This window comes from Takifugu flavidus, chromosome 1 (assembly GCF_003711565.1).
Source record: "Takifugu flavidus isolate HTHZ2018 chromosome 1, ASM371156v2, whole genome shotgun sequence".
NCBI lineage: Eukaryota > Metazoa > Chordata > Actinopteri > Tetraodontiformes > Tetraodontidae > Takifugu > Takifugu flavidus.
In genome coordinates, this window is record NC_079520.1 from 21,166,940 (window position 1) to 21,183,786 (window position 16,847).

Sequence of the window (16,847 nt, forward strand, 5' to 3'; positions counted from 1 at the left end):
ATCCAAACCAAGATGCATTATTCAGAAACATTCGGGATTACTGACATTCCACAGAGGGTGAAATGTTCATCTGATTCCATGAGAGCAGTCATGCAGCATCAGATGTCAGATGCTGTGTTTCTAAGGGTTGTCAATTTTGGCTTGGTAATAGGGTAAATAATGGTTCCGCAGAATTGGGAGAGGTTAGACAGTGAGTGTGCATTTCCTACAGCATGGAAAATACAAGTGCAAATTGTGGGGACTTCAGTAGTAAATGATGGAAGAAGAATTACTTTTTAATGTCCTCTTGTGACATTTTCTTGTGATTTCACTGTTTGAAGCTGTTAAAGTTGACAGCAAATAGCCCCAATTAGCTGTGTGTGTGTGTGTGTGTGTGTGTGTGTGTGTGTGTGTGAGAGAGAGAGAGTGAGAGTGAGAGAGAGAGAGAGAGAGAGACAGAGAGAGAGAGAGAGAGAGAGAGAGAGAGATTGGTGAGAGGTTTACAAGGACATGAATGTGGGTGGTAAAGGCTGTAACTGTCCCCTGTGCAGATGACAGGCTGCAGTTTGTAATGTAATTAACATTCCTTAAAGGAAATATTGTGAGACAGTTTTCTGATAGTCTGCATGAAATTGGTATAATGTGCCAGTGGGACATTGTTTTGAAATGAAAACAGCCATCACACACTTTTCCACCATAGTGCTCACACAGATACCACTGAAAAACACGGCTCTGATGAATGACTAACAGAGGCTGCTATGAATTTTAATTCCAAATAACAAATATCTTTGATTTTTGAAATGCTGAGTATTTGAGTTATTTTTTATTTGTTGGCTTATCATCCTTTTTCTTTACATACAATAAAATAAAAAAAGAAGAAAAAAGACATAGGAAAACACAAATATGTGAAGAGTGTCTACATAATACTGCTAGCTGTAAAACAGACAAGCATAAAGAAAACAGAATTATAGAATTGACAGAATTATATCATTCGTGTATCAGAAACCAAGTTGAGGAAAATATAGTGAACAGTGTTTCTGAGTGGAAATGCTGCAGCTAGATGCATATGCACTATGATAAAATAGTAAGATAGTTCCACCCCAAAACTACTGAAATACTCAAATGGAGACCATTACTGAGTTTTCCTCTACAATTAAGGATGAATATCTTTATTTTAATAGTATATTTTAAATAAAAACCATAAAAAGTGCAAAAGACCCAGCACAAAAGCTTTTTTCAGTTCGTGTTCAAACCAGACAACCTGGATTCTGATCAAGAACAAGCCATTTAAAAAGCTCAGACGTGAAAGAATGTTTATGAGGCCCCACAACATGTATCAAAACATGCAAGTGACTCACAAACTTGGACATGTTTGATGTTCTGACTTGGTTGCATTCAGCTTTATTATGCAAGAAATAAGGATGTGTTGACAGATACTTTCACACAAATACCAACAACCTTAGTTCTCTTGAATGGAATCCAACTGGGCTTACTTATACCACCGCTATTACACATCTGAAAGCAATAAAGCAAGAAAGAAAAAGTGACTGGCACAATTTCAATAATGATTGAATAATTTTTACAAGTTGCTAAATACTCTTGGATACCGCATCAGTTTTTATGTGAACTTGGAAATTAGTCAGCTTTACAGAGTGAACTGCTGTGTGATTGACTAAAGCTGCTTTTAGATCAGATCTTCACCAGGAACCATAAAGCATTGTAGAAACATTGAGGTGGGAACTTTAGTGCTGCCCATTTCTGATTGGCTGAAATACCACAGCTTTATTTTTACCATACCCTTATTTTATTTTAATTTGTTTACTGTGTTCAGACAGTGTTAGAGTTTAGGCTGAACATAAAATGTACGGTACCATTCAGAATTTGAAGAACAATTTGAAAATTGTTGTCAAGTGGTAAATTCGTCTCTAGGTTAGATTCCTTTTCACCTTCTCACAAATAGACTTACCGGTACACAAACAGGTAACTCAAACCCTTTGCTCCCCACCCAGTGGACACCTGACCATCCAACTGGGGTCACAGAAGATCAATTAGACCTAGTCCATGCCAACCCAACATCATCTTTCGCTCACATGCAACTTTTAAAGGAGGGATTATTTTTTGGAACGTTCCTCACCTGCTGGTAAATCATTGTTAATACAACTGTGAGACCAGCAAATCATTGTCAGAAAAACGTCAGGTTATCAAGTAATGACATCAATATATTCTGAGAAGTATATTGTATTGATATGTATATCGATGTGTATATTGTATACAGTGTCTGTACCATGTACAGGTATACAAGGGCCAATTATCCATTTATCTTGGATTATTATATATATATATATATATATATATATATATATATATATATATATATATATATATATATATATATATATACATCCTTTTTCTGTATATGTTACCCCAAATTCTATTTTATTTTACTTTTTCTTTTTTCACTGCGTGCTTTTGCTGTTGCGCTGTAAATTTCCCCGCGTGGGACAAATAAAGGAAATCTGAATCTGAATCTTAAAATGGTCTATGAATGGCCCTCATTTTCGTCATTCTAGTTTATTTTTTGTAAATATAATTACAGTGTAGAATAGCATCCTGATCAATGTGAAGGTTTTTTCAGATTATAGCCATCACACAACAAAGGAAAATGGAGAAAGCTTGTCTTTGCAGGGTAGATACTGCAAGAAATCACATCTGAAATGCGGATTTCCTTTGGAAAATAATCTTCAACAGCGCATTAGCTCTATCTTGTGGCTGAGTATGGTATACTTCAAAAAGGGTGCCCCATTGCATCTATTTACCTAACTCCCGCGAGGCCTATTATGAAATTAATGTTTTAACATAGAGTGGTATCCAAAATGATTGAAATATTTCACTTGTTTAGGGGGATTTTATACATTTTTTGAATAGGCAATTCAAATTTCATGTTTTTTTTCCTAGCTATTGCCCGGAATACCTGTGAACTGCCTGTGAACTACTGGAGTACTAAAAGCGATGGACCTTAACATCAAACAAATGAGGGACGAGAAGGACAACAAAATGGATAGTTGCTATATACATTTAAAGAAAAGCAATTAGGTTGCAGCAGTACTGGGATAACATTGGTGTTGGGGTTGGTATTTGCTGCTGATGCTGGACATGCCAAATGCCAAAGTTCAAGTTAAACACATTATCATTGAGTGCGTCAACAGCCTTTCCTGCCAAACAGAGAAGTCATGGAGGAACAATAAGTGTTGTTTACCAGGTGGACTGAAAGAGGAATGGGCCGCCCCTGCGTCCCCGGGCGACCGAAGAATAATCGCAAACACCGTGTTTCCATGACAGCAGGGACACAATCAGTGCGTACACACAGAGAGCATTGCTCACCACAGCCATGGAAGACACGGAGGAGTCTCCCGCAGTGGACTCCAGGCTGGACTTTATTTGCGACTATGTGTTAAAGACTCTGAAACTGAAGCAGGGCAAGTGGGAGAAGCTCCTGTTCAGTGAGGAAAACAGGCGAGTCGTACAGGAATTCCTGGACCGGGTCGAGAACAGGACCCTGGTGGTTTCTGTAACCACGGCCGGGTTACTGCAGCCCTCCACCACGTTCATGGCCTCCAGAAACAAGGCTGTTTACTTTGTGAAGCGAAGCGGAGCTACACTCAATCCGGATTTAATGACGGAACAGCTGGTGTATGGAGAAATATGTCCTGCTGTGCTGAACCAGTTTTCTACTGTAGTTCAGCAGGTGAGAGGCTCCAAACGTGTGTGTGTGTGTGTGTGTGTGTGACTATAGTAAACTCAAACTTAAAACAGACACGATAAGGGAAGATATGCAACACTGAGTTAAGTATCAGAAATATAGCCTGAACTTTCATGCATGTACATCAGTGGTAATCTCACCAGTGGTAACTTCCCATACTTGGTAGTAATGCATCATGGGAGTGGGAGTGGGAGTGCCCCCCCCCCCCCCACACACACACACACACACACACACTCACACACAGGAGAAACCTCCCCAGTGTCTGTTCCTTTTTTCCTGACCACAGTTATGTTTGCATATTGACACACATTACATAAAAAAGATCCTTAAAAGTCTTTGAATGATGTTTTGAGTTGGTGTCAAGTGAAAATATGTAGCTCTGAGAGACTGTGATCCATTTCAAAAACTGTGGTGTTTACTGCAGATTTATAATAGTTGGCAGATCTAAACGTCATGATCTCCTGCCATTTTAACTGGTGAGTTGAGTTGAGTTAACCATAAAAGTGCATGACTTGGCTTGGACATACCAGGGTGTAAAAGAAACACTAATTCTTAAATTCTTTTATTAATGTTGATTGAGACTTTAACAGAGGTGTCAAACTCAAATACCCAATAGGCCAAAATTCAAAACTGGGATAAAGTCGTGGGCCAACATTGATGTTTATTAAGAAAATCTTCCTCCAGCTATAACGCTGAACCTTTTGATAACGACCCAAACTAGTTTTGCTTAACAACTGAACATGGAACAAGCAAAGCTTAACACTATACAATATATGTTTTATTACTGCTCACATGCAAAACTGAAATTCAAATAATAAAAAAAAAACACATCACTAGCGTTCATTTCTTAAATAAAAGTTAAATAAAAATCGTATGCCTTGAGTCATATCCAGGTGCTTATGTTGGTGTTGCGTTTTATAGTGTCAACTGATGTTGTCCTCCATGTAATGTACATTGGCTCCACATACAAGAGGGACAGATCCATCTTTTACATTTCTAAATAAATATTCTGCCTCCCACTTTTCCAAAAAGGTCCTGTTTTCTGTCTTTCTTTTTACCATTTTTCAGAGGGGTAGTGCGGTGCCAAAATTAGCGTTAGCATATGAGGTCGCTATGACTCCTTCATCTTTGTGGGCTTCCTTGGTGGTTGGCAAGCCACAAATTAGTGCATTACCACCAACAACTGATGTAAAGTGTGGATTTTCACACCAAGACACCAGCAGAGCATTCTGTAGTATTAGCACATGTGCTTTAAGCGACAATACCGGCGGGCCAGCTCTAATAATTGATTGGTATGGTTTCGCTGGCCAAATATAATTACATTGCGGGCCTAATTTGGCCCACAGGCCAGAGTTTGACAACAGGCTCATGCATTTATTATTCCATTTTTAAAAAATATTTAAATCTGACTGTTCTGTTAAAACAAAATAAATTAAACATTTCGGTTTTTCTTTCCTCTGTGTCTCAGGTTGTGGTTCCGGTGCTGTCTAACACAAACAACCAGTCTGAATGGACGCAGTCCTTATCTCAAGACATGGGGCGCCATGTTCATGCCCTCAGAACCAGCATGTTTGTGTTGTCAGGACAGGTCCAGGGCAAGACTTTGCTAGCACTCCCAGCAGTAGCTGAGGGAATCGCTGCCCTTGGAATAGACCAAAGGTGACACCTCAGACAATAGCTGTTCACATTTACATTCCCAAATGCATTGGGTCATAAGTATGAAGCATGAATTTAATGACATTAAAAAAACCTACTTCTTTGTTCAGTAAAAATCACTAATTCATATTATTTATTGAGCATGACTGCTGTATTTCACAGAGTGGAGGTGGATAAGAGCATCATTTACTCACTGGAGTCAACAGTAATTGAGTGGATTCCTCAGATTCACAGAATCTTAAGGAAAGATTCGTGTGAAGTTCTGCTGGAAAGGAGAAAGCCGATGCCTCAAACAGAGCTGCTATTCTGGAAAAACAGGTCAGAGCCCCGACACTGTGCTGACTGGTGACATTCATTTTTTAAAAAAACAACCTTGATGTGAAATCAGAAATGATCCGGCTGGTGTAGCAAACTTAGGGATATCTATGACTTTTGTCATTTGTTTTTTCTATTTTTACTAATTATCAAATGAATAGCACGATATTATTAATAATAAATACTTAGATTAATACTTACATAAGTACTAAGATTTAACATTTGCCTGAAAACACCCTGTCCTTTCAATTTTAATAATACAATTTTCCTTTTTTTTTTATCAATATACATCCTTTAAAGTCATTCATACATACACAGCATGATGTAGTACACTATACATGAACAATGTATGTATGGTAAGTACAGAATCCTGTATTCTAATCATTTAGAAAAACCTAAAATATGCTATTCCAGTTGTATCTCACACTGTAGAAAGTTATAGCACGATTGTATTGTGTTAAAATGTGTCATGCATTTCAGGCAGAGTCATGGAGATTTATACAATATAGTAAATTTCAGCAAATATTCACACAGACTAGCTGTGTAACATATTCAACTTGTTTAAACAACAACAACACCAACAACAATAATAATAATAATAATAATAATAATATAATAATAATAATAATAATAATAATAATAATAATAATAATAATAAACGTTTCACTTCATTTTATCCTGGAAGGTTGTTGGATCTGGAATGCATCCACTCACAACTCAAATCCTCCAAGGTGGATAAGATGATGATGCTACTAGAGGCTGTGGAGAGCAGCTATTGTCCTGCTTTTGATAACATGAAACAACACGTCTTTGCAGGTAAATAAATAATTGTTTGCCGATGTCTGGAGTCCATCTATGCTTTCACCTGATAGTATGTTAAGGGACCTCTCGACCTCTATAAAATATGTAGTGATGATGAACTAAATCTGTTTGGAAAGAAAACAGACAAGCAACATTTCATGAAAGGCCCACTGATACCTGTTGTTGTATAACATATTCCCTACATTCCAGTGATGGTATTGTAAGCACTCTGCCGCTCAGTATTGGGGCCATACTGAATTCATTATCTCAAGTTTTACGTTATTTAATGCCAAAGCCAGCAATAACTAGGCTACTTGCATAAGCTGTTTCTTTGAGTAAGTGTGTCTCACATTGGAAAAGCCTATGGAGCGACATCATCAGATGCTCCTATTGCATTCTGACATAATTGGCTGGAATCAGGTGGAGACCCACCCCTATAAAAGGCCTCTACACAGCATCATCACTCATTCCAAAAAAAAATCATCTCTTCCTCACTACAAACAAGAAAGGTGGTCTGGTGAGACACCTGCTACTCAGAGATCCAGGGGTATGCAAGTAATCTAAAATTTTGGTTTGGTCTCTTGGTACCACTGAATGGGCTAATGGATGAAAAATGTCTAGAACATAGTAAAGGTACCTTTACTATGGAGAAGTGAAACTTGCTGCAAGACAAATCTCCTAAATGGAGATTCATTTGAAAAAAGCCCAAGAGGTGGCAAAGCCCCTGGTAGAATGTGCAAGGCATCCCTCTCGTGAGTCCAAACCTTAATAGCTATAAGCTAAATCAATAGACTCAACAATCCAGTTAGAGAGGTGCTGCTTTGAGACTGGCTTCTAAGTACTTTGCCTAAGACAGGGGTGCCCAAACTACGGCCTGTGGGCCATCCATTTTTAATTGGCCCACAAGAAATTTTATAAACAGAATAGAATTTGGCCCGCACTTCAACTTTTGCTTGAGTGTATTGCACTTCTTAGTTTTAACACCAGGGTGACCTACTGTTGATCAAGGCAGTTGCTCCACCAAAAAGGACAATTAGAGAAGAAATTTACCCAAAGTTACTGAACATGGCAGATACAAAGACACGAAAGGATGAAAGTGACTGCAGAAAATTTCAGACACGGTGGGAGAGTCAATATTTCTTCAAAGAATGCAAGGGAAAGTGTTTGTGTTTGATCTGCACTGAAACTGCGGCAGTTATGAAACAGTATAATGTACGTCAGACATCATTTTGAAACCAAACATCAGGCCTATGTGGCCAACACTGGTGCTGAGCAAGAGCAGAATGTAAAGCAAATGGTAGCTATCCTGCTGGTTCAGGAACAGTATTTTTTTTTCGTCCTCAAAAGGTCCAGGAAATGGCTACAATAACTATGTGGTCTATGCTATGAGGTCGCCCAACGCAAGACATCACAAGCCTTTTTCAGATGGAGACCTCATAAAACACTGCCTCGGTAAAGTCGCCGAAATAATGTGCCCGGAAAAAGTGCAAGACTGCAACCACGTCAGCATGTCCAGAAATACAGTTGTGCGACACAATGAAGAAATGTCAGGCAACATTAAACTGAAACTGTCGGATAAAGCCTGTGCTTTTGATTTTTACTCCATCGCATGCGATGAGAGCATTGATGCCACACCGCACTGCTGCTTTTTTTGGGAGTGGACAAGAACTGCTTTTGCGCACCACTTTCATGTATGGGTTTTTATTGTCAACACACAAAGTACACACCGTTGTGCACAGTGCACAAACTGCACACGCAAAGTCAGCTGATGTGATGCAGCTTGATCAAGTGACATTTGTCTGGATTTTTGGCACGAGAGTCGTCGGATCAGCACCGCAGCAGGATGCCCGATTTACATACCCAGCGCAGCTGATACTCACCAGAATAATTTACTAAACTTATATGCACTCCTGTTTTTAAGTCCAGTTCAGTCTGTTAATGTTAATCGTTAATTGTTTCAAACGAACGTTAATAGGCGTGTTGCTAATACTACTGCTACTACTACTACTACAACTACTGCTATTACTACTACTAATAACAAAATATGTGGTTTTCATCAATTATTGCCCGTAATCCAGAGATTTCTGTGTTGTCCTTGTCCCTGAACTGAATTCAATTCTTCAGCCTTAGAGGAGGCAAGAGACATCTGCAGGTACCTGAGACCTCTTCAGCCTTTATTTGCGGACCTGGAGAACACGGAGTTCCCTGACGTCAAGGCTCAGATCAGGCCTTTGATGCACATGGTGTGCCTGGTATGGGCCAACTCCCAATACTACAACAGTCCAGCACGCATCATTGTTCTGTTGCAGGCGACCTGTAACCTCTTCATACAGCAGGTCAGCTGCAGCCAGTCACTCTCCTCTCTTTGATCTGATGAAAGATGACTTTAACAATTTGTAATCAGTCACTGATGTGTGTGAAGTGATTCTTTTTTGATCACACTGTTTAATGAGCTCAATATATTTTAGATAATAGCAGAGCTAACTTGTCTTTGTGGTCCAACACTAGGCCCGCCTGTATCTAGTCCCAGAGGAGATTCTGAGAGGAGAGGTGTCTGAGAGTCTTCTAAAGGTGCAGACAAGCCTGGAGATCCTGGAGCTCTTCAGGACCATCTACGAGGACCGCCGTGCCAATCTGAACAATTACCAGAAGAATGGCGCCTCTGTGAGGCCATGGAACTTTTCAACACTGCTTGTATTTTCTGGACTCAATCAGTTTATGGACAGAGTGAAATCCATTAAAGTAAGTCATCATACATGGACTCACATTTCTTAATTAATGTGATGACATTTAATGCTCCAATTCTTTTTTCCTTTTGCAACAGGTTTACAACATATTGAGTATATTAAATTACTTGTATATTAGAAAATACTATTCAGAAATGTTTTTATATTCTAGTTCGGTCTATACTTATAAAAAAAGAGAACTGTAAATTAAATAAACAAATTGTCTCAAAGTAAATGTGAGAAATTTTATTTGGAATATATTTAAAGTAAAAATCATTGAAAAAAGATTTTTAAGACAATTTCGGGGCATTTAATGAAAAACAGGAAAAAAATCTGTTGAAAAAACGTCAATTACCAAGTTATTTTATTTTGTTTTCTTCGATGGGTTTATTTTTTAAGAAAGGCAACTTAAGGCCTTTTAAAAATACATCCTTATTTAAATATTAACTATGAAGTAGTGGGGCAGTGAGAAGAAAGTGAAAAAAAATTTGTGGTTTACTAGTGAGATGTAAAATCATTTGATTATTTGAGTTGCATTTGAATGTTGTAGGACATCCTGCTGACAGCTTTGGATATGATGAAGCTGGAGAAATTAGAGGTTGGAGGTCTTCGAGGCCGAGCCCTGAGCCTGCACATCCTGCAGCTCCAGCAGGTGTTCATGGAAGTGTACAAAGTCTTCGCAGAGAAACACTACGACTGTTTGGACCTTGACAACAAGGTAACATAACTAGGAAGGCTTTTCTCATGTTTTTTTGTTGTGTGACTCAGTGTTAAAGCTCTCTTCATTTTCACAGGAAAATCTGCTATGTAGTTTAATATTTTCAATAGGTGACCTTTTTCAAAGCTAGCAAACCCAAAAAACAGGCAGGTCACTCCTGCCTTTCCTTAGCCCAAAAAGACCTTTTTTCCAATGCCATTGAAGAGCTCAACCAAGATGTTGCTTCATTCTTGAGAGAAAAAGCAATTTGCTCTTCCTTCAGGAGCTGGTGGATTCTTGCTTTTGAATAACTTACAGGTAGTTAGATGTAAAGGGGATATACTGTATGCCATGTTGGCATGTTCGTTAGCTTGCTTTCTTGGATGGCGCTGAGTGTAGTTTTCTGTCTTACAGCAATTTGAAAATGATTTGACAGAGTTCAAATGTAAGGTGGATGATACTGAATGTCAGCTAGGAACCATCTTCTGTCAGGCCTTTGAAGACGCCGCTAGCCTGGAACATGCCTTCAAGGTCTGAGAACCCTATCACACCACATGCATGTTTACATAAAGCACTAAAAAAGTTTTTAATGGTTCTTCCAGCTTGTGTGTAACAATTCACTCTCTCAAATATTTAAATGATTACTCCGTATTGGTGTGGTAGGTTTCTTATTGTACTCTCCGGGTGGAAAAAAGCCAACTATATGTGGTTCAAATACAACATCATAATTTTGAAGCATGGCTTAAAATAGTTTATTCTAGTCTGACTAATCCGTGCAGGTCCTGGATATGTTTGGGAGTTTGCTGGAGCGTCCCCTGGTGGCTGCATGTGCTTTGAACCAATACCCTCGCCTCATTGCCATGTTTGACAAAGAGCTGGACTGCTGCAAAGTGATTTTTGACAGACATGTCCAAACCTTAGAGGACCTGGGTGAGAGTCCAAACAGTCTGGGGCTGTTTTCAAAACAATTTCCTAGTTCTCAAGATTATTGGATGATTTGCGATGAAATACTGACAGTATAATTAATATACATTACTTATTTTTCAATAATAATTTATTATTTTTTATCATTATTTATTAATTCAATTTTTAATTCTAATTCTATATCGGAGTGCTAAAATTAATTTTGCCACTTATGTCTGTGTGGCAAATCTTTGGTTAACACCCAAAGATCTTGGCCATACCAGGTCCCCTTATCCTAATGTTGACTAGACTGACATATATTCCATTGGTAGCACCTGATTTGAAATAAATTTGAAATAAGATAACTAAGTAAAGTTGCTTGACCAGCTTTACCATCAGTTAGGAGTCTAGTAAATGTGTATGTCAGTGTGAATAAAAATATATAGTACAGTCTTCCAGAACAATTTTTCTGAAGGTTCCCAACTTATTGATGCAGCTTAAAGTCATTTGACTCATGTCACACACACACACACACACACACACACACACACACGTTTGTCATACTCCATCCTACTACAGTAATCAACAAGAGCTTCCACCGGGGTCAACTTTTTCAGGAAAAGTACTCTACAACTGATAATAAATGCATCATGTGTATTCTATATCGTGTGTGTATTCTTCTACCTGTTAGTAATGGTTATTGATTCTTCAGGTTGGCCTTTAGTGAATAAGAATATGCCAGCAGTAGCTGGAGGTCTTAATTGGGTCCAGGAGCTCCAGCAGCGAATCCAAACCCCTTTCTCCAAGTTCAGACATCTCTACTACCCGTGAGTGTACTCTCTTACTCCCAGTACAACAGATTATGAATTTTACTTCATGATGGCCATCCATCTGCAGTGATAATTGCCCAACAAGATGCTTTAAATGCTTCATGAACTGATGTTTTTGGATCATTGGCCCCTGGGAAGATTTCAGATAAAAGCTTTGCATGACTTTTAAATTGTGTTCTTCTCTTCAGGTGCTTGGAGACTCCAGACGGTGTCAGGGTCCTGCAAAAATATGAGGTTTTGATGCAATGGCTGGATAGGTGTGTGTGGATTTTAAAGCCCACTACACCAAATATCATCATGCTTAGATGTATACTTCCTGAATGAATACGCAGACGTTCTTTTCAGCTTCTTTCAACACAAAAGTAGCTCTGGATTACCTTTTTCCCCTAATTTCAGACCAATATGTTTTTTATACTAAATATTTCTGTTTGTTGAGTTGTGCAGTTTATGAGTTAATGTTGTAAAGCTGTTCCTAGTAGAACAGCATAGAGACATTCAGCCTGCACCACTTCTCTGCAGTCTGTTTCACAGGGTTCACATAATCCCATATGATCCCCTTACTGAGAATATAGCCTTTTGGACCACATCCAATATCAATTCATGCATGATAAAACAACTGATGTGAAGCAAAATGCTGTGTGGCAGAAGGGTCAAAGAGGAACCGAGAACATTTTTTTTAACACATCATAGGAAATACTATGGTAACATTTGTAATTTGGCCATGTAAGATCTCACGCTCTCATATCATATAACTGACACATTGAGCTGCCCTTTTCTTTTGGTGCTTTTCAAAGATTTATGTATGTGAAATGATGGCATGTGCAAAGGTTCTACACTAATTATTTTTTTCAAAATATTTTTCAAAAGTGATTAAGAAATCTTGCAGTTTCTGTAATGTGTGTCCTGATATTTATGAGCAAAAGTAAATCTCTTTTGCATTTATCCACATTCTCACTCCTAAGCATATTAAATCACCAGTTGTTTAAGCTTAACATGCTTGCTAATATGTCATTGTTTCATGGCCCGCCCCATGCTAAAATGCAGTGATGAACGGCATCAGTTTCCTACCCTCAATTTACTCCCATCAGAAATTAGAACCCTTGTTATACTTTCATAATCATTGCTGCTGCCTCTGATGAACTGCCACGGGATTATACATATTCCAGTAAGGAGCAGGATGGCTGCGCACACTTATTTCCTCCATGGACAAAATGTGGCATGATTTACGACCAAGACGGAGGCATTTGATTGCTTCTGCGTCTGGAGTGGCGCTGTCAGGAAATGAACCTCACAGCACAAATCCAATAAGGAGATCACGGCGAGGCACTCATCATAATTATGGCGATTTACAGATTAACATAGCTGCACAGACACCTGGCATATTCACTGTTACGAGCAAGATGAATCAGTATATACCTACCCCAGAAACCTCCAACACACACCTACACCTATATCTCCTTTGGATTGTCGATTTAAAATGGACAAATTAATCCTGCCTCTGCTTACAACTGGGGGAAACATCTTAAATTAAACTGTGGCTCTATCAAATAAAACTTTGCCTTCCATCAACATTAATGTGAAACAGTTCTATTTGGAGTAGTGGCAAAATTTCTACCGTTTATTACAGAATATTGATGACCCTATTATGTCAGTTTGATTAGGCTGCATGAGTACAGTAATTTATGCTACAAGAAATTTCAGCAGTCACTGTGACTTAGACACAACTCATAACAAGAACACAGAAGAGTTTAGAGAGCTTATCAGGGGAGCTTGCCAGATATAGACACATATAGAAATCGAAGTAAATAATGGTAGATCACCTTAATGCAAATGTAATATAAATTAAAAAAGGGAATTTTTAAAAATTATTTTATTCTTGTCAAGAAATATGTTTACTTTTAAATTGGAAAAATGATTTATAGAAACTAATTCTAGTGAACACAAAGCATTTATGGTTTAGTTAGGAGAAAGGGAGTTAGAAAAAATATTTAATTTGCACAAAGGTTAAAAATAAAATGCTAAGAAGATATATGTCATTAATCATTGTATCAATATAATTTTCTAGCATGATACCTCAACATGTATTCTCAGGTTATTGTAACACCTGTTAGCTGTTTTATATTTACCAGTGTTTTCTGTGGTTGTATCCTAAACTTGATTGAGTTCTCTGTGTTCCAGATACTGTGCAGAGCTGTACACAACATGGACTGAGAGTGTGAGTGAGAGCTCCCAGTACAACCTCGGCCTGCCGTTAATCATCAGAGACTCCGTCACAAGGCTCATATCGGTCAACTTTAACCAAGAGGTTTATTTAGTGTTTTGGATCTGCATGCTTGAAAACCTGACTTGTTGTAAAGGATTTTGGATGTCCATCTGATTGTCCTTATTTGTTCAAAAATATTATGCTAATTTCTTGGAAATTCGGCACAATATAGAGTATTCATTTAATTTCAGAGGTTTTTTTTGTACAATGCTTCCATTTTTTTTACACCTTTGGCCAGCTTGCATCTGTACTGAGAGAAGTGAAGTACCTGCAATTCAGACAGACTGAGACGATCCCTGTCACTGCGATGCAGATCTACACCACCAGAGGGCAGCTGTGGCAGTATGTGACCAACCTGGCGATGGCTGTGGGCAGATATAACAAGGTTATAATAAGCCTGATATGAGCCTTAGCACTTAAAAATTACAGATTAATGTAGGATAACATAGCTGTTCAGTAATCTTTAAGCTACTGCAACCTCACAGACATCCACATGGCTAAGAATAATGTATGCTGGTCTGTAGAGATGCTTTATTTTTTGTAAATATTTTTCTTGTCTGAGCTTTTAATAGGTAAGCTTGTGGTTTGGATCATTTACATTCTGATCCAGTGATTCCATTGGATGAGTGACATTAACAAACTGAGTGATTATTTCCCAAATTTGCCTAGAGAATGACCTATAATGTAGAATTTCTGATTGTGTATGATGTGATTTGGTGCATAAAATACCGAATGCTTCTTTTTTGCTGGAGACACTATCACACACTTGATTATATTGTTGGTCATAATTGTAATGGGGCTTGGGGGCAAAAAGTCAATTTTAATAATAACACTGAACAATGAAGAAGCGATGGGCAGTTTAATTAACTGGTGGAAGAGGACAAAAATTCAGCAGCTACCTCAGTCACTGACTGCATATTAAATACCACAGTCTCAGGTTGCTAAAAGTTCAAGTCCAATTAAGTTAATGCAACCGAATGTTTTTTCTAAAAAAAAAAAAAACTTAATGAGAGTGAAGTCCTTTCCCCTGCATCCTTCTCATTGTTGCCCAGGGACACTGTGTGACCTTTCAGTTTTCACATTGAAGTTTCACTGATATGATATTCCTGCAAACATTAACAAAGAAGCTTAGATTATAAAATACCTCTGTCATTCTCCCCAGGTCATCGACTCTGTGCTTGATGTGGAGAAACCTCTGGTTCAGGGCCAAATTAGAGACATTGATGTTCATCTCAAAAAGGCAGAGGAGAGTCTGAAGTGGAACAGTGAAGGTCAGCTCTCTTTGAAATACAAATCTAGGCCTCACTCTAGCAAAAACATTTAAAGCGACAATTCAAAGCAAATATATTTCAGACCTTACCTTTATTTATTCAACTAATAAAAATCAATATCAGTTGTAGAGTTGGAACAAATCAGCATAACATTCAGCAGACCTTTTGGCATGCACATTACCCAGTTTTTCTATCAGAGATATCAAGCCCATTGTTGGTAATTTCACTCCCAGAATGAGATTTATTTACCCTATTTGGTCCCTCTTAAAAGCTTTAATAAAATCTCCTGCTGAAAACACTTTCAGAAAGTTTGAACTCAGATTACACTTATATCTGAAAGGTTCTGGAAGGTTTTGAACTCACACTTGAACCAGGAACACTTTTTCTCCTCCTCAGCTCTGCTCCGTGGTGTTTCCATCCATCCTTGCCAGTTCTAGGACAGAGACACATGTAGCCATGAATACAGAAACTTGTAATGAATGTCTGTCGTGAATAAATGAAGTGGATGGTGTTTAATCCATAAAGAAAGCATGTTCTTAGGCTCCTCACTCACACTGATGAGCCTAGCAGGAGTATAAGAATGATGAAAATGATGCATAGGAATTTTTATGTTTCCTCAGCAGGAATCGAGAGCAAATGGCAGTTCAGTTTGGAATAAGGGGAAAGTTTCTCCATGTTGTAGATTTATTTGGTTTGTATGTAGAGACAATCTACCCTGTCTTTGCAGTGCATCAGTTGTCACACTTTATCATTTTGCTCTGATAACACTTGAGTGGGGAATTATTTTTACCTTAATGAAGCACAACAGATCATACTATAGAGACAATTCATTTTATGATGGATATAAAACTCAAATGCTCCAGTTATCCAATAATTATTATTATTAAGTCTAGTTTTTTTTAATCTGTCTTTCTGATATTCCGTTTTGTTAAAATGCCTCTGCTGCAGATGGAGGCTGGTTCTGTCTACTGTAACTGCAGACTGTCATTGATTTTGTGACAATGATTTACTCTGGCAAGATACTCTGAAATGCAAATCAAACACCAGCGCAGACTAACACTTTGTCAAGTATTAAGACCTGTTCTCAGCACCAAGCAGTTATTCAGGCAGTAAAGTCTGTTTTGCATTTTTAAATGTATCACCTGAAACATAAATGTGACAGCAATTAAACCCAATGAATCAAACCAGAGTTAACAGACCCTTTTGACCTAAATGACGTACAGTAAGAAAAAAGCATTTAAGCTTTTTTTACTTTTTTACTTCTGATTGTGTCAAACTATACTTTGCATGGTCAATGTCACAGAATACCACTTCCATGGGAACAGATTTCCCACTAATCCCACTATGTAAATTGTTTTTGATCACAATGGTGTTCCAGATATTTGGCCATACATCCAGGAGGTGAGAGACTCAGTAAGTGACCTGGAGAGTCGACTTCAGAGAACCAAAGACAATGTCGAGGAGATGCAGAGCTACATGAGGTCCTGGGTGACGCCGGTGTTTGAAAGGAAGGATGGCAGAAAAGATGCACTGCTGAGCCTAGAGGACAGGGCTGAGAGACTGAACAAGTTTTATGGTGTGATCTGCTCCTCTGGGGAGAAGATACACATCCTCCTTAAGGTGGGTAAGAAAGATTTGGTTCTGCA

At 38.3% G+C, this 16,847-nt stretch overlaps 1 protein-coding gene and 1 long non-coding RNA gene across 7 annotated transcripts in view; one reads left to right on the forward strand and one right to left on the reverse strand.

The window, feature by feature from the left end:
• Window positions 1-402: 402 nt before the first annotated feature.
• On the reverse strand, window positions 403-15,234 carry LOC130539358 (uncharacterized). The gene is made up of 3 exons (XR_008954093.1): window positions 15,075-15,234; window positions 14,199-14,295; window positions 403-1,494 (listed from the first exon to the last, which is right to left on the reverse strand). It is a non-coding gene; the product is annotated as an uncharacterized LOC130539358 (long non-coding RNA).
• The window catches only part of LOC130538166 (dynein axonemal heavy chain 9-like), a 152,975-nt gene continuing 139,479 nt past the window's right edge, over window positions 3,352-16,847 (forward strand). For all 6 annotated transcript variants that reach the window (XM_057055548.1, XM_057055538.1, XM_057055563.1 and 3 more), the window contains exons 1-15: window positions 3,352-3,724; window positions 5,208-5,398; window positions 5,558-5,713; window positions 6,396-6,526; window positions 8,636-8,847; window positions 9,020-9,253; window positions 9,788-9,955; window positions 10,349-10,465; window positions 10,714-10,864; window positions 11,550-11,664; window positions 11,856-11,924; window positions 13,846-13,972; window positions 14,169-14,315; window positions 15,093-15,201; window positions 16,580-16,821. In XM_057055548.1, the coding sequence (XP_056911528.1) occupies window positions 3,368-3,724; window positions 5,208-5,398; window positions 5,558-5,713; window positions 6,396-6,526; window positions 8,636-8,847; window positions 9,020-9,253; window positions 9,788-9,955; window positions 10,349-10,465; window positions 10,714-10,864; window positions 11,550-11,664; window positions 11,856-11,924; window positions 13,846-13,972; window positions 14,169-14,315; window positions 15,093-15,201; window positions 16,580-16,821 (2,526 nt within the window). In that variant the 5' untranslated portion in view covers window positions 3,352-3,367. The remainder of the gene's footprint in view (window positions 3,725-5,207; window positions 5,399-5,557; window positions 5,714-6,395; window positions 6,527-8,635; window positions 8,848-9,019; window positions 9,254-9,787; window positions 9,956-10,348; window positions 10,466-10,713; window positions 10,865-11,549; window positions 11,665-11,855; window positions 11,925-13,845; window positions 13,973-14,168; window positions 14,316-15,092; window positions 15,202-16,579; window positions 16,822-16,847) is intronic.